Source organism: Zootoca vivipara, chromosome 16 (assembly GCF_963506605.1).
Source record: "Zootoca vivipara chromosome 16, rZooViv1.1, whole genome shotgun sequence".
NCBI lineage: Eukaryota > Metazoa > Chordata > Lepidosauria > Squamata > Lacertidae > Zootoca > Zootoca vivipara.
This window is the reverse complement of record NC_083291.1, coordinates 41,346,523-41,369,294: the sequence shown is the minus strand read 5'-3', so window position 1 is coordinate 41,369,294 and position 22,772 is coordinate 41,346,523. Positions and strand designations below refer to the sequence as shown.

The following is a 22,772-nucleotide window of genomic DNA, read 5'->3' as shown; positions in this document are numbered from 1 at the left end:
TCATTCTCTCCTCTGGCAGGAACGCAGCTTTGAGGCCATAAGCTCCCCCAGAACGAAGAATCGCCGTCGCCAATGGATCGCAACAACCATCCTCTGCTAACGCTCTTGAGAAGATGGTGACCCCCCCCCCCAACCTCTGAGCGTCTCCCGGTAGGCTCATCTCTGGAATGGCATGTCCCTTCACTCCAGAGTGCCTCTATGCAAAGTGAAAAGTGTGAAAACTGCACACACGTCTTCTAGCATCACACAGCAAGAAGAAAGAAACATCTGTAGATCTAAACTACGTTTTATTTACATTCTATAACAGACAATCCATAAGCACGTCTGTGTTCTCCAAGCTCTGGCAGAACAACTGTTACATACTGCAAAAGTGAAAGTACAGTACAATAACACGCTCAGACGGAAGAGATAAGACAGTCTTCTGTTCTCAGACTTCTCATGTGATTTATACTAATCACACTAGCCGGCATCAGCTGCATAACATCTCAACAGAAACACCTATGTATTAGTTTGCTTCCTTGTGTTGCAGAAATATAGTACCAGGTGGGGCTTGATTCTTTTACATATATTATGTATTTATGTATTATGTAATATATGTATTATGGGGGGTTGCAAATAATTCTGCATATAATTAGTTGCTGTTTCATTTATTTATTTTAAATGTTATCACCTTCAAATAATGGGTGGTGGTGGTGAAGGGGGTGCATTTCAGCTAACTAGTAGTAATTGAGTTCTGATTTGAGCCACACTACTTTGAGGCAGCAGTGTGGTGCCAAATTTAGAAGTGCTGGGTCTCTTCTTGATAGTCCCAGCAGTGCCCTCAAAAGCCACACCCCTTCTAAGTAAAATATTCTCAGAGAACATAAGATGATGCAATCTTCAGGATGGTACAAAATATTATAGTTATATAATAATAATAATAATTAAGGGTGCAATGTGATGATCAATGCATATAACCATCTCAGCTGCTATTTTCTGTGCACATGCATGGGCAAATGATCTGGAGTACTCTACTATCTTCAGAAGAGTAGCAAAGATGTGAGGTCAAGCTGTACTAGACATCCTTAGCATAAAAGCCCGAGTTTACAAAGATGAGAGAAGTCACCAAACACTTTTATCATTTATTGGCTTTTATTTCTTTTGGGAAGAGATTTAAAACACAATGAAAGAATTCCCAGTTAGTTTTTTAATTAAAATGGATGTGGACTTCCTTTTTCTTCCCATACAATACTAAGTTTTTGAACCAGGACTGATATTCCAAAAAATAAGAGCATGAGAGATGCAGAATGCTGAGGGCTCCTCTGCTGCACTTGACTTGATAATGTGTCCTAAAGGCACAGAAAAAGAGGGGAGGGGTTGCACATCAACATTCTTTATGAGCAGGATGTGGCCAATGCACACAGGAACATTACAAACATACAAAGAATATTGATGACACAATCACATCAAATTTACTATTCTGTCCACTGCTTGATCGATCCACACATGCATTTTGGCAAGATGCTCATAGTGGGAAAGTAGAAATCAAAGAAAGAAACTGTGGGAAATGACAGATAATAAGAAAAACTGTGAACTGCAACACAAAAGTACTGCAACACAAAACTAGAGGTAAATAAATTGGGACATGCTCCCCACAAGTGGCATTTAGCAGACATGCTGCCTCTGATAGTGTAGTTGTCATGACTAGTAGCCATTGACACTCCTCTTATCTTCTGTGGGCCACTGGGCCAGCCCTGATGTAGAACCATAAATCAGGGCAGGTCCAGGCTTAGCCTAGCAGAACAAAACACATTGGGGGTGATTTGTGAGTGCCTGGTGATATGAAAGGTGAATTTAGCGGAATGAAATAATAACCTCAAATTATTATTATCTCCCCAAAGCTTGAACCTACTGACTGGATAGTGTGACAAAACCCACTGAGGGAAATTTATATTTTGCACTCAGAAATAAAACCCTGCGTACACTTGTAACCCCCCCAAGGGAAAGAAGGCAGGTGCAAGAGATTTAATAGCAAATAAATGAGTATCCATGTTTATTTAATACTTAGCAAAATAATTGTCCTAAGCCTCACAGTGGGATAAGGCTTGGGTTATCAGGATCTGACACAAAAGAAGGAGGAAACACAGGGGGAAACACCCTGGACTTCAGCTGACTTTCCCTCACTGACACTCCCTTTGCCTGTGTCTTTTGGGCCTGAGGCAGGGCAATAAACACCCTCATCTTGCACCTGTTCCAAAATAAACCCCAAAATAAACCCCCTGTATGGAAATGCCCTTAATATTCATCCTGTATCATATTTCCTCAACACTTTTCATAACAGAATGACCCAAATCAAATTCTATGGGTGTGTTGGTGTACCTTCCTTAAGCATATGAGGATTTTGAAGTCACAAGATTGCAGATTTACTTTATCATGAAAGACCTTGCACATATCTCTTAAACCATATTTACTTACTACAAAAAGAATGATTTTTGTTTCTTGCTTTCATCCCTTAATAAAGGGCTTCTAAATACAGTTTTTTGTTTTCTGCTTTGACTTGATTACTATTTTCCCCTGCTGCTCATTCTGAAAAGCAGGAAAGCTGACGTCACTCACCAATACTCCAGCCCTTTCTCAGTGATAACTTTCTTGAGGCACATTACATCATCTGCAATGTCATCATCGAGGAGATCTGTAGAGGAGAATAATGAAGACAAGTTAACCAAGAACAAACCTGAGCCCAGATGTAGATCCCAGCTGAGGCCTCAAAGACACAAGAATTGTATCTGGTGATAGGGGTCAGAGACATGGGGTCATAGACATGCATTGATTCAGAGAAAGCTCTTGGTAGGCTTTGTTTCCTCCTGTTGAGGAACTGGTTGATGTGATAAGGCATGATGCTTCATAATAACAATGAACATAGCCTCCAACATGTTGAGCCCCAAAACCAGGATGCGTTTCTTCCTGGCTGTGCTCCCACACGAGTTACATGAACACAGAACCCAAAAGACTCACTTTTTCCAGTGCTGTGCTCTCCTGGCATGCAAAACGTGTGTGTCATGGTGCTGCAAGAGATTGTGGCCCCCAAAAAGCACTTTTTTCAGGATGATATTGCAGCACTAAAAATGGCCGTCATTCTCTTGCGCAAAAAAAATGGGATGTCCTGGGACACTTGCAAGGTATGAACAAATATCATAAGAATGACAAATGGATTAATATGCAGTAAGAAACCACCCTGCATGTCAACAAGCATAGGGTGGCCACATGTCTTACCTTCTAGAGCAACATTTTTCAGCCATGGGCTGGTTCACCATCCCTCAGAACATGGGGGGGGGCAGACTATATTGGGGGGTGGGGGATGAATGAATTCCTATGCCCCACAAATAACCCCGAGATGCATTTTAAATAAAAGGACTCATTCTACTCATGTAAAAACACGCTGATTGCCGCGGGCCTTAGGTTGCCTACCCGTTCTAGAGGACATTTCTCTTACTTGATGTTCTCTATTTGAGGGCAGTGGCGTAGGAAGGTCAGTTGGTACCCAGTGCGGGAAACTTCTTGTCAAACCCCCCACCCACCCACACTGATTTTTTAAAAATTTTATTTTATTTTTGCCTGCAAAAATGGTTTGACTTTATTACATATTTTCTTACAAAGGAATGTGGATTCTGGGAGACTGTGGACAGATACTTAAATCTACAGCTTGGCTTGTGTTTTGGCTTGTATTATTTTATATTTATTGTTTTCTTATTTAATAAAATTTATTTTTAAAAACCTGCAAAGTTGTTTACCAAAACAAAAAACACCAAAGCAGTAAAATAAAATAAAAATTAACAATCCTACTTTAAAACATACAAAAGCTAAAATATTAAGATTAAAATTACTTCAACTTCAACATCTAGGTATGCTTGCCTAAAGAAGAATGCTTTTAGCAGGTGCCCGGAATGAGTCTAGGAAAGGCACATGCTTTGTCGCAATAGGTGGAGAATTCCAAAGTGCAAGTGCTCTCACAGTAAACAATGCAGTACAGATAATATGTGGAACCTGTGGTAGTGCTTGAAGGGGAGGTTTTATTTATTGTGATTTCACCATGCTCTGTATTATCTGAAAAGGAAAACACTTATTTAAAAAACAGGACTGCACAGCAGCAATCTACTCGCCTGTGAGTCTCATCATGATCAGTGGGACTTCTTCCCGAGCCGGCGATGCATAAGACGGGCTGCAATCCTATGCACCCCTTGCATCCAACTTGTACCTTAAAATCTGCACAAACCTGCACCAGAGAATTGTAGAGTTGGAAGCCAAACCCCTGAGGCAATGCAGGAATCTCAACAACAATGGCGACTGGAAGTAGGGGGAAAGATAAATTTTGACAATGGGGCAGATTTGTCAGGCGCATGCAGGCACAGCTTGAAGACTTTACACAGAGAGGAACCCCCCATCGCCCCCCCTGCTATGCCCCTGCTCTGTATCACTGAAAGCGTGCACACACACACACATACACACACTTTTTGTGCACAATTTGAATTACTTGAAGGCCACTCTGAGAATCTGTATAAATACTTGGTCATTGAAAATAACATAAAACAAATGCCAACACACAATGAAAACTCTGCACAAAAGCATGGTTTTATAAATTTTGTCACCAGCCTTGGGGAGAGGGGTGGGAATGTACAGTTTGCTGTACTTTAGCCTCGAGATGGGAGAACGAAAGGGTTTAAAAAATAAAAAATAAAAGTATTGTGTCTAGGAATATTTTTCTGCAAAAGCATCAGACTGGTTGTCAAAAGTGTGAACTTCATTAATAGATCCTATTTAAAGGAATTGGTCAGTTAGCCACAGAATTGCTTTGCTGATTTTTCTCATCTTCTTTTAAATACACAACTGCTTTGGGGGTGGAAGTGTGGTCAAGCACACAGCATCCTGGAACTATTAATCAGCCATCACCAGGCTCCTTTGAGTGTCTGTCAGCAAAAGCAATAAATGCAATAATATTAGCAAAGCTTTAAAACCCTACAGGTGAGAAGGCAGGTCTGAAAAAAATCACTGAGGGTCACTGGTGTTTACCTCTATGGATGTTGGTGATCTGACTTTAAATAAAAGCGAAATAAAAGAAGTGCCATGGTCAGATCACTTTCTGGTGCAACTGGACTTCTCCGCGACCCTTCCCCTCTGCAGGGAGGTGGGACCGATTCGGATGCTCCGCCCCCGCTACTTAATGGATCCATTTGGCTTCCAGAGAGTGGTAGGGGATGTTTTATCCCATGTCGATGGCCTTTCAGCTGATTCCCTGGTGGCCCGCTGGAATGTGGAGTTAACTAGGGCTATTGACTGTTTGGCTCCGAAGCGCCCTCTCTGATTGCATGGAGCCCGGACAGCCCCATGGTTTTCCCCGGAGCTGAGGGCAATGAAACAGTCGCTGAGATGGCTAGAGCGCCGGTGGTGGAAAACTCATTCTGAATCAGACCGGACACGGGCTAGAGCTCAACTTCGAGCCTACCAAGTGGCAATGGCGACGGCAAAGAGGACCTTCTTCACCGTTTCCATTGCATCTGCAGAAAACAGCAGGAGGAGACTCTTCCAGGTGGTTCGCAATTTAGCGGAACCACCTGCTCCATCCGGGCCCAGTACGGGCCACATGATCTCCTGCAATGCTTTTGCAAAGTTTTTTGCAGATAAAGTCGCTCAGATTCGGAGGGAGGTAGACTCCACCGTGGGAGCAGGGCTGGGACGGGAGAGTGCTGGAGCCCTGTCTAGTCACGTTTCATGGGATCAATTTCAATCTGTGACCTCCGAGGATGTGGACAGGCTACTTGGACAAGTGAAACAGACCACCTGTCTCCTTGACCCTTGCCCATCCTGGCTAATAAAAGTGAGCCGGGAAGGGCTGGGCGATGGGCTCCGCGGGGTGGTAAATGCTTCCCCCTATGAGGGAGTATTCCCAGACCCGCATTAAACCGCTTCTTAAAAAAACATCTTTAGACCCAGCAAATGTGGCCAATTATTGCCCAGTCTCAAAACAACCATTCTTGGGCAAGGTGATTGAGCTGAACAACTCCAAGCACGCCTGGAGGATGCGGACCACTTGGATCCCTTCCAATCGGGATTCAGGCCTCATCATGGGACTGAAACTGCCTTGGTCGCGCTGGTTGATGATCTCCGGCAGGCTAGGGACAAAGGTGAGAGCTGTTTCCTAGTTCTCAGCGGCCTTTGATATGGTCAATTGACCATAACATCCTTCTGGACCATCTAGAGGGGTTGGGAGCTGGGGGGGACTGTCATACAGTGGTTCCGCTCCTGGGCCGTGTTCAGAAAGTGGTGGTGGGGGATGAGTGCTCAGACCCCTGGGCTCTCACTTGTGGGGTGCCTCAAGGTTCCGTCCTCTCCCCCATGCTTTTTAACATCTATATGAAGCCGCTGGGAGAGATGGTGGGGTGCCACAGGGTTCTGTCTTGGGCCCAGTCTTATTCAACATCTTTATCAATGACTTGGATGATGGGCTTGAGGGCATCCTGAGCAAGTTTGCAGATGACACCAAATTGGGAGGGGTGGCTAATACCCCAGAGGACAGGATCACACTTCAAAAAGACCTTAACAGATTAGACAACTGGGCCAAAGCAAACAAGATGAATTTTAACATGGAGAAATGTAAGGTACTACACTTGGACAAAAAAAATGAAAGGCACAAATACAGGATGGGTGACACCTGGCTTGAGAGCAGTACATGTGAAAAGGATCTAGGAGTCCTGGTAGACGACAAACTTGACATGAGTCAACAGTGTGATTCAGCAGCTAAAAAAGCCAATGCAATTCTGGGCTGCATCAATAGGAGTATAGCATCTAGATCAAGGGAAGTAATAGTACCACTGTATTCTGCTCTGGTCAGACCTCACCTGGAGTACTGTGTCCAGTTCTGGGCACCACAGTTCAAGGAGGATACTGACAAGCTGGAACGTGTTCAGAGGGCAACCAAAATGGTCAAAGGCCTGGAAATGATGCCTTATGAGGAACGGCTTAGGGAGCTGGGTATGTTTAGCCTGGAGAAGAGAAGGTTAAGGGGTGATATGATAGCCATGTTCAAATATATAAAAGAATGTCATATAGAGGAGGGAGAAAGGTTGTTTTCTGCTGCTCCAGAGAAGCGGACACGGAGCAATGGATTCAAACTACAAGAAAGAAGATTCCACCTAAACATTAGGAAGAACTTCCTGACAGTAAGAGCTGTTCGGCAGTGGAATTTGCTGCCAAGGAGTGTGGTGGAGTCTCCTTCTTTGGAGGTCTTTAAGCAGAGGCTTGACAGGCATATGTCAAGAATGGTTTGATGATGTTTCCTGCTTGGCAGGGGGTTGAACTGGATGGCCTTTGGGGTCTCTTCCAACTCTATGATTCTATGACGAACAGGCCAAACCCACCCTGCGTACATTTTGTTTTGCCTTAAGGGCTAGACTTTGTTTTCCTTCTGCAAAATTTCTGGCTGTTTGCCGGCTCCCTCCACTGGCTCAGAGCTTGTGGCAGTGAAACGTTCTGCGAAATGTCTCTCCAGAATCCCAGATGTTTTCCTAGCAAGCCGGAGAACATTGCTCAGCCATCCTTATGGCTCTGCTCCTATTGAGGAAGGCTGAGCTCAGCAAGAGATTGAGGGAGGCGGGAGACCTTGCATTTGTGCTCATTCTTGAAGGATTGGGGAGCAAGGAAGGTATCTCGCCCCTGAAGATCTGGTCTGGGTGAGGAACTATTCACGAGGTCCGCGGTGGGTGGCCGGTGTGATCACCCGGGCTAGTGGACCTGTGTCCTATTATGTGACCTTGGAAAATGGGCAAGTTTGGAAGAGACATATAGATCAGCTGAGGCGCCGGGCGCTCAGCAGGGAGGAGTCAGATAATTCATCCCTGGCTAATGACGCACAGCTGAGAGACCAGAGTGAAGATGGCCCAGAGGTGCAGTCACCAGGGGCTTTAGCAAATGAACCAGGGTCTGCTAGTCCTCAGGATGACGAGGTACAGGTAGGGGACCCTGAGATGTCTGAGACTCCATCTGTTCCTGACGAAACCCCTATAGCAGCCCCTCCACCACAGGTAACACCCAATCCAGAACCTGCAACACCTGTTGTCAGGAGATCAAGTAGAAGTCGTAGGACCCCACAGTACCTGAGGGATTACGTCTGCTGTGCTCACTAGGGGGGGAGGGGTGTTGTGTATTGAGTCAAAGGATTTTATATCTGTATTATTATTGTCTGTATTTGCATTAGGATAAAGTAACTGCCTTTTGGTTCCAGAGGGTACAGCTACTATTGGTTCATTTAAGCTGCTGTATTTGGATCCTCTGTCTTATTGGTTTCCACCAAAAGGCAGCACTGTGATTGCCTGATATTGTTCCCTCCAAAATGTATCCCTTTCTAGCTAGTTCCCTGTCCCTATAAATGTAGCCTTCCTGCCCTCACAGTCAGTCTTGTTCACTTTAATAAAGAGCTGTTACTAGAGAACTGTCTCCAGCATGTTATGTCAAGAGAGCTGAAATCACAAACCCCATGTCACAACACTTCCCGCCAGAGCGGTACTTATTTATCTACTTGCACTTTGATGTGCTTTCGAATTGCTAGGTTGGCAGGAGCTGGGACCGAGCAACGGGAGCTCACCCTGTTGCGGGGATTCGAACTGCCGACCTTCTGATCGGCAAGGCCTAGGCTCTGCGGTTTAGACCACAGCACCACCCGCGTTTAACATAAGGGGCCATAAAAAGAGGGAGAGCACCATGGGCCTTGAAGGTCTCTAATCAGTTCTACCACTTCAGGCTACCTTATATTCTGTTATGCGGGTAAACCAGATAGGAAACTTGCATAATGATCACAGTTTGCGTGGCCATGATCCTCCCCCTCTACTCAAAGTCTTGCCTGGTATAAGTCCAGTTTAAAGATAAACAACCCTAAGAAGGAAGAACTGAAGGGGTCTTGAAGTTGCCCATCAAGACCTGGTGTCTGCTGAGCACATGAGTCACCTGGTGTATTCCACACTGTGGCGATATGTTTTTCTATTTAAATTCTAGTAATTTAAATTAAATGTACATTAATTAAAGTAAATTTGATTTCTTGTAATTATACGAGTAATTTCATAACAATTATATCTAAATTTACATATATACAAATAAACTACCATATGCAAATTTTGTGCAGACTGGTAAAATTTAAAAAAATATTCCTTTTGGGATGGATGGATGCTTTTATTTTTGGAACAGGGCACGGAAACAGAAGGTCCCTCTGGCCTAGGTCTGCAACATATATGTATGTATGTATGAAATAATAGTCTATAAAGTCTCATTACATAATAACCAATGGTTTCACAGTTCATGCTCCAACCTGCATCCTGCCCTTCTGCTAAAGATCTTGCAGAGGCAGGTCATCATCCAGGATCTGAGGAAGTCGAAATCTGCTTAGGTTCTTTTCTCACCTCCCAAACTGCTCAGGTTATCTTCAACTTCAAAACCTGCTCAGCTTATCAAGTGGGGATTTAATCAGTCTGGTGAATCATGCAAATGTTGGTTAATGTTCATAGTCTCCGGACTTCCAAGCTGTCTTGGAGTATAAGCTTTAGAGTAGGAAGTGTGGAACCTGGGTCCCAGAGGCCAATGTAGCCGTCCAGCGCTAGCTGTTTTTGTCTGTCTGTTTGTTTTCCTATACTGCTTTATATTTTTAAGAAAAATCTCAAAGCAGCCATCCAGCTCTCTTTATCCAGCTTTCAAGACTTTCCGCAGACCAAGCTTTAGCATGGCTCATCATGAATGCCTGTTTATGCATGCTTTTCCCTAATAGATGCACTTTTGCATATGTTTATTGGCTGGAGTACTGCATTGCAAAATTCGGGGAAATATTCATGGCCTGTCTCTTTTTAGAAATAAGCAACATCTTGAGACATAAAGTACATACACAAGCAGGGGAAAAAGGGTCACTCACAATCACAGGAAATGTTGCATTTGTTCTGTGAGGGCTGCCTCTCATTAAAGCACCACTCCTGGCCGCTCAGATGGAAGAGCCCGTAGTGAGGGACACCCTCTTCTGTCTCGTAGTATTCAGTGTTGTAATTAGCTGGGAATCCAGCCATACAGACATCTGGTAGGGAAGCAAAGTATAGAAACCAGGGACTCAGAATGTCCTTTCTTTTCTAAAATCAGTTCCCAAACACAGAAACAGAAAAGCATTTTTTTAAACTTCTCCAAAAATCCTGCTGTTTAAATACTTTCAAAACATTGACATACCCTTTCTCTGTTTTGACATTCTGAGTTTTGAAATGCTGTTGTTTCTATTTCAGCATTCTTAAAATAGCAATGTTTCTAGCAGCTTTTAACATTTTCCTAAAACATTCTGAATTATCCAGTGCTACCTTTAATCTTGCAACTGATGAAGTTCATGAAAATTTATTATATCATAAATGTGTCAGCCTTTAAGGTGCCACAAGACTCTATTTTCAATCTTGCCTGCTCTGTCAGTTTTCATTTTCCAGATATGGCACATTATTTTAAAATGGTCAAAGGTAATAACAATAATACTGTAAACAAGAAATCCATATAAATTGCTACACAACAAATTGGATGTAAATTTATCCTAACAGTGGATTGTACAACCAACAAACAAGACTCACATTGTTTTACGTCAACACCGCGAAAGCCATCCAGCCCAAGATCTCTCAGCTTGTAAAACAATTCACAATCCTCAAACTTCCTTGTCTCGTTTGCTACCAGGAGCAGGCAGAATGACAGAAGTTGAAGTGTCTTCATTGCCACACGTCTCTCAAGTCTAGAGCCTCAGCTTTTTATGGCACCTGCCTTTGGACTGTAGGCTGCCCAATCCATGGTAAATTGCATCATGAGTTGCATTTCCTGTTAGTCCTACTTCAAGTAGCTCTTCTGAAATCAGTGGACACAGCTCGCTCAGGTCCATTACTTTCAGTGGCCTAGCCCCCTCACAGGTGTTTGTGATTCTTTTCTGTCTTTTCTTTTTAATATGAGCAAGCAGATTTTTAAAAAATTCTCAACGTATGTCCAGATGAGCCAAACCATGGTTCTTCTCAGGCATCTGATACCCTGTGGTACCATTTCTCTACCCTGGAACTAGAGAAAAAGCATGCTTCTCATTTACAGTCAAAATAAATTAAAACAATTCTTTTAAAAAGATCATTTAAAAGACTCTTCTTAGAAACCTAAAAATTCCCTTAAAAGAATTAAGTCTTCAAAAAAGTTATATCATCTAAGAAAGTCTTTAAAAGAATCCTTCCAAAAGAATTTAAAAATTATAATGTAGCAGCACCTTAGAGACCAACTGAGTAGTTTTAGGTATAAGCTTTCATGATACACTGAAACAGAAGTCACCAGCCCCTTCTTCAGGTATACCCAGAACAAACTTAGTTGGTCTCTCAGGTGCTACCGAACAATTTTTTAATTTTTTAATTTATTTCACTCAGTAGTTAGAGAAATAAAAGAAGCAAATCCTCTTTGCCAAAACAGCCCCTATTGGAATCGTTGATTAATTCATCCCACTTACTGACAGTGGTCTCTAATTGCATGCTCTAACCACTGACCTTCTTATCGGCAAGCTCTGTAGTTTAATCCACAGCGCCAACCGCATCCCATAAGGTGTGTCTAGAAATGCATAAATTAGTTTTTTCCATTGCCAACTCTATAGGGAGAGATTCGTCGTCGTTTTGTCGTTTAGTCGTGTCCGACTCTTCGTGACCCCATGGACCAGAGCACGCCAGGCACTCCTGTCTTCCACTGCCTCCTGCAGTTTGGTCAAACTCATGTTGGTAGCTTCGAGAACACTGTCCAACCATCTCGTCCTCTGTCATCCCCTTCTCCTTGTGCCCTCCATCTTTCCCAACATCAGGGTCTTTTCCAGGGAGTCTTCTCTTCTCATGAGGTGGGCCAAAGTATTGGAGCCTCAGCTTCAGGATCTGTCCTTCCAGTGAGCACTCAGGGCTGATTTCCTTCAGAATGGATAGGTTTGATCTTCTTGCAGTCCATGGGACTCTCAAGAGTCTCCTCCAGCACCATAATTCAAAAGCAACAATTCTTTGGCGATCAGCCTTCTTTATGGTCCAGCTCTCACTTCCATACATCACTACTGGGAAAACCATAGCTTTAACTATACGGACCTTTGTCGGCAAGGTGATGTCTCTGCTTTTTAAGATGCTGTCTAGGTTTGTCATTGCTTTTCTCCCAAGAAGCAGGCGTCTTTTAATTTTGTGACTGCTGTCACCATCTGCAGTGATCAAGGAGCCCAAGAAAGTAAAATCTCTCACTGCCTCCATTTCTTCCCCTTCTATTTGCCAGGAGGCCATGATCTTGGTGGCCAGCGGGAAGGTAAACAGCGTTTCCATGTGCTGCTCTGGTTTGCCAGAAGCGGCTTTGTCATGCTGGCCACATGACCTGGAAGCTGTACGCCGGCTCCCTCGGCCAATAATACGAGATGAGCGCCGCAACCCCAGAGTCGGTCACAACTGGACCTAATGCTGAGGGGTCCCTTTACCCTTTACCTTTAAGATTAGGAATACACTAGGAATTAGGAGAGAAATTCAGTTAGTTCACATTTAAAGGCAAACCTACCAAATTTGCACTTGCTGAAACAATACCAAAACTGAAACACAGCCATCCTTCAAAATTCATCTTTCTCTGAATTGCAGCTTTCCAGCCAAGGAATGGGCACAAAAATTCATATGCCAAGGTAAGGTGTGTCCATTAGGTCCAGTCGTGAGCGACTCTGGGGTTGCAGCGCTCATCTCGTGTTATTGGCCGAGGGAGCCGGCGTACAGCTTCCAGGTCATGTGGCCAGCATGACAAAGCTGCTTCTGGCGAACCAGAGCAGCACACAGAAATGCCGTTTACCTTCCCGCTGTAGTGGTACCTATTTATCTACTTGCACTTTGATGTGCTTTCGAATTGCTAGGTTGGCAGGAGCAGGGACCGAGCAACGGGAGCTCACCCAGAAATTTGTACTAAAATTATCACGAGAGCTGTTTTTAATGGCAAAGTAATATGGAAATGTGGAGAACTGAACCCAAGCTTGGGAAAATGACAAAAAGAGAGAAACCAAAACAGACGGATCCACCCATCCTTAGAACACACACAGAGAGAGAGGGAGGGGGAGGGGAGGGGGAGGGAGAGAGATTTCAAGAACAAGTGGTTCTTGAGCAAAAGGCCTTAGCAGCCTTTGAAATGATCAGGAGCAAAATTGTTTTGTTTTGTTTTAAAAAGAAACAGCACATAGGTTAGTAAGACTATGGTAAGCTCTCAAGTTATGATATTTGGAAGACTAGTTTTTCGAGATGCCTTTTCAGTAGACTTTCTGAAGGGGAGCGGGTATCATCCTTGTGCTTTTTGAGGTAATAATTTTCGGCTCGCTCTCGCTCTCCCCACTTCAGTAATGTCAGCTGACTTCATCTATTTAAAAATAACAAGCTGGTGCTGTCATATTCCCTTATCAGCATACTTCACCATTTCACTATTTATCTGAGTACTCTGTGGGATGATGCACTGGTTGTTCTCATTAGAGGAGGCCTTTCATCTCTTTTCATAATCCTCAAATCAAGATCAGTTAAACTGCAGTATTTAATCTAGATCTGTCTGCAAATGGCCTCTTGAAATTATTCACACTATCTGGGAGCAGATGCCACTTTATGTTCTGTCTGACTAATGTTAAGAGCAGAGACTCAAAGAGATAGACAGAATGTGCTGCCAATCAGATGGAATACTGTTGTGGTTCCTGGGTTTGAAATGATCACTTAAGTCACATCATGGACTTCTGGCATGACTGCTTCTCTGCAGGAGAGAAAAACTCTAATGTTTAAAGTAAACAAAACCAATTATGTTAATATGAACCACTTTGACTGAGATATGTTAACTTTGAAAAATGGAAGACGAGGAACAGACTCCATTTGAAGATCTCTCCCTCATCACAGTTGATCAGGAATATGAAGACGAGCAGCAAAGTCAGTCCTCCGGGAATATGCAGGTGACCTTGGAAGGGACACCACATGGAAGAATCCCGACCAAGCCTATTAGGAGGCATCCAGAAGATCAAAAGTGATTATGAGGCTCTGGGCAGGAAGTTGAAGCAATTAAATGCACAAATTGTCATCTCATCTGTCCTCCCAGTTGAACGACATGGCCCTGGGAGAGAGGGGAAAATAGGGGAAGTGAACAACTGGCTTCGCAAATGGTGCAAACAGGAACGGTTTGGATTCTTATTATTCTCTCTATGATTCTATGATTGTATGCCAAACTAGCAGTTCGAAAGCACGTCAAAGCGCAAGTAGATAAATAGGTACCACTCTGGTGGGAAGGTAAACAGCGTTTCTGTGCGCTGGTTTTGCCAGAAGCGGCTTAGTCATGCCTGTTATTTGCCTTACCCATGCTCCCTTCCCAGACCCAGTGGCGTAGGAAGGTCAGTTGGTACCCGGTGCTGAAAATTTCTTGCCCCCCACCCACCCACACTGTAAGGAGTTACTTACAAAGTGTCATGAAAACTTACAAACTACCTAAAATAAAGTGAACTTGCAATATCAGATTTTACTAGGTTCTTACAAATTCTTGACTCAGTTTTTTGTTTTTTGGTCTTTTAAAATAATTTCAAGAAAATTCAAGAAAAAAGTAAGTTCAACATTGTTCCCAGTAGCTGTGAGGTGCTGATGAATGGGGCCAGCGTTCTATCTCCATTTCCCCCTAGCAGTCCATCCAGTTGAGAGGCTGCTGTTTGGCTCCTGCTGGGGCCAATTTGTTGGAGTTGGCGGATAGCACAGTTTTCTGGGCTACTTCAGTAGTCTTGAGCCATTGATGCGTCTACTAGTGCTAACTGATAATTATCCAAACGGAATCTTATTAGAATCAACATAATACACTTCTAGGTATACAAAGTCAATACATATACAATCTCCCACTATCTACAAAGAATCAAATTTTATGCAAAAGGTCATAGTTATGTACTTACATATCGTTGAAGAGACAATTTCTTGGCATAATAGCTTAGCATAATAGCTTAGCAAGGAAGTAGGCAAGTAGCCAAGGCAGCAAGGCAAATAGCCAAGGCGAGAAGGCAAGTAGCCAAGGAAAGTAGGCAAGTATCAAAGGTGGCAAGAAAAGTAGGTAAGGAGATAAGATGGCAAGAAAAGTAGCCAAAACAATTAGGCAAGTAGCCAAGGCAAATAGGCAAGAGGCCAAGGCAAGGCAGCAAGGCAAGTAGCCAAGGCAAAGTAGGCAAGGCGGCAAGGCAAGCAGGCAAGCAGGCAAGTAGACAAGGTGGCTAGACAAGTAGCCAAGGCATGTACCCAAGGCAATGCAGCAAGGCAAGTACCCAAGGCAATTAGGCAAGCAGCCAAGCCAGCAAGGCAAGGAGGAATTAGCCAAGGCGGAAAAGCAAGTTGCCAAGGCACCACGGCAAGTAGCCAAGTCAACAAGGAACATGACCAAGGCAAGTAAGCAAGTAGCCAAGGCGGCAAGGAAAGTAGCCAAGGCAAATAGGCAAATCGCCAAGGTAGCATGGCAAGTAGCCAAGGCAAGTAGCCAAGGCAAATACGCTAGTAGCCAAGGCAGCAAGGCAAATAGCCAAGGGAAGTAGGAAAGTAGTCAGGGTTGCAAGGCAAGTAGCCAAGGCAAGTACTGTAGACAAGTAGGCAAGACGGCAAGGCAGATAGGCAAGGAAATTAGCCAAGGCGGCAAGGAAAGTAGCCCCTTGCCAAGACAGCAAGACAAGTAGCCAAGGCGAGTAGCCAAGCAGACATGGCAAGTACCCAAGGTGGCAAGGCATGTAGCCAAGGCAAGTAGGCAAGTAACCAAGGTGGTAAGGCAAGTAGCCAAAGCAAGTTCGCAAGTAGGCAAGGGGGCTAGGCAAGTAGGCAAGGCAGCAAGGAAAGTAGCCACGGCAAGTAGGCAAGTAGCAAATAGCCAAAACACATAGGCAAGTAGATAAGGTGTCAAGAAAAGTAGCCAAGGCAAGTAGGCAAGTAGCCATAGCAGCAAGGCAAGTGGCGAAATAGCCATGGCAAGAAGGTAAGTAGCCAAAACAAGTAGGCAATTAGCCAAGGTGTCAAGGCAAGTAGGCAAGGCAAGTAGGCAAGGCAAGTAGGCAAGTAGCCACAGCGGCAAGGCAAGTAGCCAAGGCAAATAGGCAAGGAGCCAAGGCAAGTAGGCAAGTAGCCTAGGTGTCAAGGCAAGTAGGCAAGAAGCCGAGGCGGCAAGGCAAATGGCCAAGACCAGAAGCCAAGCAGCCAAGGCAGCAAGACGCCAAGGCAAGTTGCCAAGGCAAGTGGTCAAGTAGCAAAACCGACATGAGAAGTAAGAAAGGCAAACAGGCAAGTAGCCAAGGAGGCAAGGCAAGTAGGCAAAGCATGTAGATAAGTAGCCAAGGTGGCAAGGAAAGTGGCCAAGGTGGCAAGGAAAGTAGGCAAGGAAAGTAGGCAAATGGCCAAGGCAATTAGGCAAGTAGCCAAGGTGGCAAGACAAGTAGCCAAAGGAAGTAGGAAAGTACCCAAGGCGGAAAGGAAAGTAGCCAAGGAAAGTAGCCACACAAGTAGGAATTAGCCAAGGCGGAAAAGCAAGTTGCCAAGGCAGCACGGCAAGTAGCCAAGTCAACAAGGAACATAGCCAAGGCAAGTAAGGAAGTAGGCAAGTAGCCAAGGGGGCAAGGCAAGTAGCCAAGGGGGCAAGGCAAGTAGCCAAGGTTAGAAGGCAAGTTGCCAAGCCAACATGGGAAGTAGCCAAGGCGGCAAGGCATTTAGCCAAGTAAAGTAGGCAAGTAGAAAAGGCGGTAAGGCAAGTAGGCAAGGCAAGTAGATAAGTAGCCAAGGCAAGTAGGAAGCTACCCAAGGGGGCAAGGTAAGTGGCCAAGGTGGCAAGTCAAGTAGTCATGTCGACAAGGCAAATAGTCAAGGCAAGTGAGCCAAGGTGGTAAGGTGGCAAGGCAAGTTACCAGGGCATGTAGCAAAGCAGACGTGGCAAGTAACTAAGGAAAATGGGCAAGTAGCCAAACAGCAAGGCAATTAGTCAAGGCAAGTAGGCAAGTAGCCAGGGCTACTTGCCAAGGCAAGTACTGTTGACAAGTAGGCAAGGCGGCAGGGCAGGTTGCTAAGGCAAGTAGGAAATTAGCCAAGGCGGCAAGGAAAATAGCCAAAGCAAGTAGGCAAGTAGCCAAGACGCAAGGCAAGTAACGAAGTAACCAAGGCGGTAAGGCAAATAGCCAAAGCAAGTAGGCAAGTAGACAAGGGGGCTAGACAAGTAGGCAAGGCGGCAAGGAAAGTAGTCACGGCAAGTAGGCAAGTAGCCAAGACAAATAGGCAAGTAGAAAAAAGCCGAAAGGCAAGTAGCCAAAACACATAGGCAAGTAGCCAAGGTGTCAAGAAAAGTAGCCAAGGCAAGTAGACAAGTAGCCACGGCAGCAAGGCAAGTAACTAAGTCAGCAAGGCAGCAGGACTAGTACCCATGGTAAGTAGGTAAGTGGCCAAAACAAGTAGGCAATTAGCCAAGGTGTCAAGGCAAGTAGGCAAGGCAAGTAGGCAAGTAGCCACAGCGGCAAGGCAAGGAGCCATGGCAAGTAGGTAAGTAGCCGAGGCGGCAAGGCAAATGGCCAAGGCCAGCAGCCAAGCAGCCAAGGCAGCAAGATGGCAAGGCAAGTTGCCAAGGCAAGTACAGTAGTCAAGTAGCAAAGCCGACATGAGAAGTAAGAAAGACAAACAGGCCAGTAGCCCAGTCGGCAAGGCAAGTAGCCACAGCAAGTAGGCAAGTAGCCAAGGAGGCAAGGCAAGTAGGCAAAGCATGTAGATAAGTAGCCAAGGTGGCAAGGAAAGTGGCCAAGGTGGCAAGGAAAGTAGGCAAGGAAAGTAGGCAAATGGCCAAGGCAATTAGGCAAGTAGCAAAAGCAAGTAGGTAAGTAGGTAAGCAAGTAGGTAAGCAGCCAAGGTGGCAAGTAGGTAAAAAAGGTAAGTAGGTAAAAAGCAAGTAGGTAAGCAGCCAAGGTGACAAGGCAAGTAGCCAAGGCAAATAGGAATTAGCCAAGGCGGAAAAGCAAGTTGCCAAGGCAGCACGGCAAGTAGCCAAGTCAACAAGGAACATAGCCAGGCAAGTAAGCAAGTAGCCAAGGCGGCAAGTAAAGTAGCCAAGGCAAATAGCCTTGGTAGCAAGGCAGGTAGCCAAGGCAAGTAGTCAAGGCAAATAGGCAACTAGCCAAGGCAAATAGGCAAGCAGCCAAGGCAATTAGGCTAGCAGGCAAGGCAAGTAGGCAAGTAGCCACAGCGGCAAGGCAAGTAGCAATGGCAAGTAGGTGTCAAGACAAGCAGCCAAGGCAAGTAGGTAAGTAGTCAAGGTGGCAATGTAATTTGCCAAGGCCAGTAACCAAGGCGGCAAGACGGCAAGGCAATTTGCCAAAGAAAGTAGGCAAGTAGCAATGCCGACATGGCAAGTAACAAAGGCAAGGAAAGTAGCCAAGGTGGAAAGGCCAGTAGCCAAGTAGAAAAGGTGGCAGGACTAGTACGCATGGCAAGTAGGTAAGTAGCCAAAACAAGTAGGCAATTAGCCAAGGTGTCAAGGCAAGTAGGCAAGGCAAGTAGGCAAGTAGCCACAGCGGCAAGGCAAGTAGCCAAGGCAAATAGGCAAGGAGCCAGGGCAAGTAGGCCAGTAGCCACAGCGACAAGGCAAGTAACCATGGCAAGCAGGTAAGTAGCCAAAACAAGTAGGCAAGTAGCCTAGGTGTCAAGGCAAGTATCTAAGGCAAGTAGGCAAGAAGCCAAGGCGGCAAGGCAAGTAGCCATGGCAAGTAGGTAAGTAGCCGAGGCGGCAAGGCAAATGGCGAAGGCCAGCAGCCAAGCAGCCAAGGCAGCAAGATGGCAAGGCAAGTTGCCAAGGCAAGTAGTCAAGGACTTCCGGTCTGCCGCGCTGGAATGGAGGCGCAGAAACCTCGCGCTGCGAGGTTTCTGGCATCGCGGAGGGGGGGGGAAAATCCGCGGGGGCACGCGGATCCCCGTAAATACCCCTGGTTGAGCGTCCAGGGGGCAAATTTTGCCTGGCAGAGCTCCAGAAGCGACTCCTCAGCTGCCCAGGAAGCCCGCAAGAGCCCCTGAGAGCCAGCCGAGTGGCAGTCGCGGGAGCCATTTTAGGCATACCATCGTTACCTCCAAGAAGCGAAGCTCCGAGCCTCCAACCTGCAGGCGGTGGATTCTTCCTGAAAAAGTTACGATCTGGACGAAGTAAGTTGAAATTAATCAATTTGGAACAAGAATTTGGCAGTGGGAGGCGGAGATTAAAAAGGGAAGTCATCTCCCCCCGATTGAGTAACCAAAGATCGCAGCAAGCTAGAAAACCCAGAAATGCTGTAAAAAGAACTTTTTCCTGAGGCAGAGTAAAGGAAAAAGTAAGAGTGTATTTATCTCTGCAAAAGACTGAGATCTAGTATGAGAAAAGCCCCTGCGAGCCTGGAGTCGGGTCAAAGGAAAGATCAGCCAGTTTGTTGAATGACGTCACAATACAAAGGAATGTGTCTGGCTGAATGTGAGAGACTGAGAGCTGTAAACAGTGAAAGAGGACTTGTTTTGCCTTGAGGCTGCTCAGTATTGACTCTGAGGAAAAGAAGGAGTAAAGAGAGAGATTTTGACCAAGTGGGACTAGATTCCTGGCTTTTTGCTTGTTTGTTCACTTTTCATTTATATTGGACCAAAACATCAACTCCACTGCCTGTCTGCACAAAGATGGAGGAGGTTTTAGACAAAGGACTAGGAGAGAAGGTTCCAGAGAGTGGACAGGAAGTCACACAGTGGGACTTAATATTGGCAACAATTTTGGATCTTACTAAGCAAGTGAGTATCTCCAAGCTTGATGTAAATTTCCTGAGAGAAGAGACTGTCGAGACATTTGTTTCTGACTTTAAAACACAGGAACCAATAGAAATAGAAGATCAGGAGAAGGGAGAAGAAAAAAGATTGGAAGACCAGGACCGTGCTGGAGTGACGCATGTAAAAAACCTAGAAGAGGAGAAAGATAATATTGAAGGACAATATGCTGAACCAATGGATTTATTTCCTGAAAAGAACACTGTTCTACTGGTGGGAGGGGTGGAACAGGGAGGAAAAGTAGGAGAAAACACTGTTTCACTGGTGAGAGAAGTGAAACAGGAGAGGGTAAAAGCAAAAAAGCACCCCAAAAAAGAGGCTGGGAAAATCAGCGCCCCGGTGAGAGAGGGGAGGATGCAAACAGTTGGGGGGCAGAAAGATGATGAAAAGGTGCAAAGTTATAAAGTGATGGGATTACAGAAGAGAGGGGCAAGAGTTCGGCAAAAGTTGGTATGGGACAGACTAGGGGTGGGTTGAGGGGTTCTGGATTATCTGGTATTGTCTGAAATAATATGGTCTGATCTCGGAATGTTTTAAGGATTGTATGAAGAACCTGGCTGATACATCTGGAGACTTCGATTTCAGGGAAGGGGGGGCGGGAACTTTGTTGTGTGGGTGGAAGTAAATGGGTAATGTGAGGGACGAGGGATACAGGGAAGTCCCTCCCATCTTAAGTTCCAGCCCATCCCCAAGCGCGGGAGAGAGTAAGGAGAGCTCTGCCTCCAGCGGAGAGTCAGGAAATGGTGTCCGAGGCTCAGGCAAGGTTGTGGAGCCCAGGCCGCAGGTGGGACAGGAAGTAGGACGCACAGGGGGGAGGCCAATTCCCCCAACTCCCGAATTGCGACGCAAACGTAGGGGGAAGAGGTTGGGTCTGCCAAAGCTGTGGTGCTGGAAGAAAACGCGCCAATCGCCATTCGGGAGTTCAGACACCTCACCTTAAGGATGCATTTTTACTGCTCTGAACACTGTAAATAATCAGCACTTAATAAAAACCTTAAAAGACCATGCTGGAGTCGTTACTCTAGAGTAGCCATACCAGGCCCTCTGACAGCAACTCCCGAATCTTTTTTTTGGCTACTTTGGAGTGCAGCGATGAGCGCTCAAGAGGCTGAGCATTGGAGGCTGGAGGCCGAAGCAGCGAAGCAGGAGCTGCAGAACCTCACAGCGCACGCACAGCAGCAATTGCATGCCGCTCAGGAGGAAGCGCGAGGGGCGCAGGAGGAGCTGAACAAGCTGGTGGACCAGGTGAGGACAAAAGGGGAGACTGAGAAACAGCTAAGGGGGATGGTTTTGGACCTACAGAAGAAGTTGGAAGAGGAGAAAGCCGCTAGAGGTGGGGGGGTGCCCCAGCCGCAGCTAGTCCAAGTGAGAAGGGGACAGAGCCTAGTCACCAAGTTTAGCGGCGACCCTAGGGAGTACCTAGGATTCGAGACAGAAATAAATTATGCGCTGGAATTGCATGCAGCAGAATTCCCAGATGACGCGCACAGAGTCTCCTTTATCATAGAGCATTTGACGGGGGCCGCCCGAGAATGGGTAAGACCGCTCATCGCGCAAAAAAATCCTTGCATGAAGAACGCAAAATTATTTCTAGAAGCTTTAAAAATAATGTACGCTAGTGACAGTGAAATGGAGGCCACTAAAGAGGAGCTTCATAACTTAACACAAGGAAAATCGACAGTTAGGGACTACTGGGCGAGATTCACCATGCTGGTGCACAAACTGGGGTGGGATCTGCAAAGTGAGCCAGTGAAATCAGCCTTCTACATGGGTTTGCACGCAGACGTTAAGGATGAGCTGGCAAGAGGTCCCAAACCGCGAACTATGGATGAGTTAAGCAAAGCGGCGCTAGCGGTGGGGGTGAGACAGGAATCCAGATGGAATGACAAACAAGCGACGCGCGCAGCAAAACCTTGGTTCCCACGCTCCCAGGACAGACCACATCACCAAACCCCACCCCAGGGCCCGCCCCCACACCCGCCCAGGCCAAGCCCAGAGCCGGAACCGATGGAGATCGGAGGAGCGCGCGCGCGGGCTTTTCAAACCCCGGCGGCGCCAAGACGCAAGGAGGGAAGAGGCGGGAATTGCTTTCTCTGCAACTCCCCCAGGCATCGCGTCAGAGACTGCCCTCATCGCAGAGAGTGGCAAGGAAAGGCGGGAACGGTTGTACCTTCCCCAGCTGACGCAGCACCACAGCAGGGAAACGAGACAGCCTGGCTGCAGGAGACAAGGGGGAGCGGCCAGGCACAGTCAGCAGACAACAGCCCCCGCCCGCCCACCCGCACAGAGAGGAGCACAGCCAGCCCACCCCTCCCAGAGCAGGAGTGGTTCTAGAAGTCACGCTCATGCTCCCTAATGGCTATCCCCTGACAGTCCTCGCCTTAATTGACAGTGGTGCCTCAGCCAACTTCTTCTCGAGAAACTTTGCGGAAGAGCACCAGATCCAACTTCTGCAGCTGGATTTTCCCCTGCACGTGGCCACCATTGACGGCAGAGAGCTGCTGGGAGGGGCCATCACGCATCAAACCCCCCCCCCCATGAGAATGACGGTGGGAAGGCACTCAGAGACACTGGCTTTCAACGTCACAACCATCTCAGACCCCCCCATCGTCTTGGGCATGAGCTGGCTGACGCGCCACGACCCCTCCATAAGTTGGCACCAGAGATGCATCACTTTTGGATCGGACTTTTGTCTGGAACATTGCATGCAGCACCAACCAGGGGAGGGGCCTCCGATAGCCACGGTGGCCACCATGCACGTCAAGGGGGGTGAGGCAATACCCAAGCCGTACTGGGACCTGCAGGAGGTCTTCAGCGAAGCGGAGTCCGACCACCTACCCCCACACAGGCCTTTTGACTGCCAGATCAACCTGGTGCCAGGGGCAACTATACCCCCAGCCAAGCTGTACGCCATGTCAGATCAGGAACTGGAGGATC

At 46.2% G+C, this 22,772-nt stretch overlaps 1 protein-coding gene across 1 annotated transcript; it reads right to left on the bottom strand.

Moving 5' to 3' along the window:
- Positions 1 to 1,186: 1,186 nt before the first annotated feature.
- LOC118097574 (alpha-lactalbumin A-like) lies at positions 1,187 to 10,746 on the bottom strand. The gene is made up of 4 exons (XM_035140546.1): positions 10,611 to 10,746; positions 9,926 to 10,081; positions 2,596 to 2,671; positions 1,187 to 1,328 (listed from the first exon to the last, which is right to left on the bottom strand). The coding sequence occupies exons 1-4, from the start codon at positions 10,744 to 10,746 to the stop codon at positions 1,187 to 1,189; spliced, it is 510 nt and encodes a 169-aa protein (XP_034996437.1).
- Between the last annotated feature and the right edge of the window lie 12,026 nt (positions 10,747 to 22,772).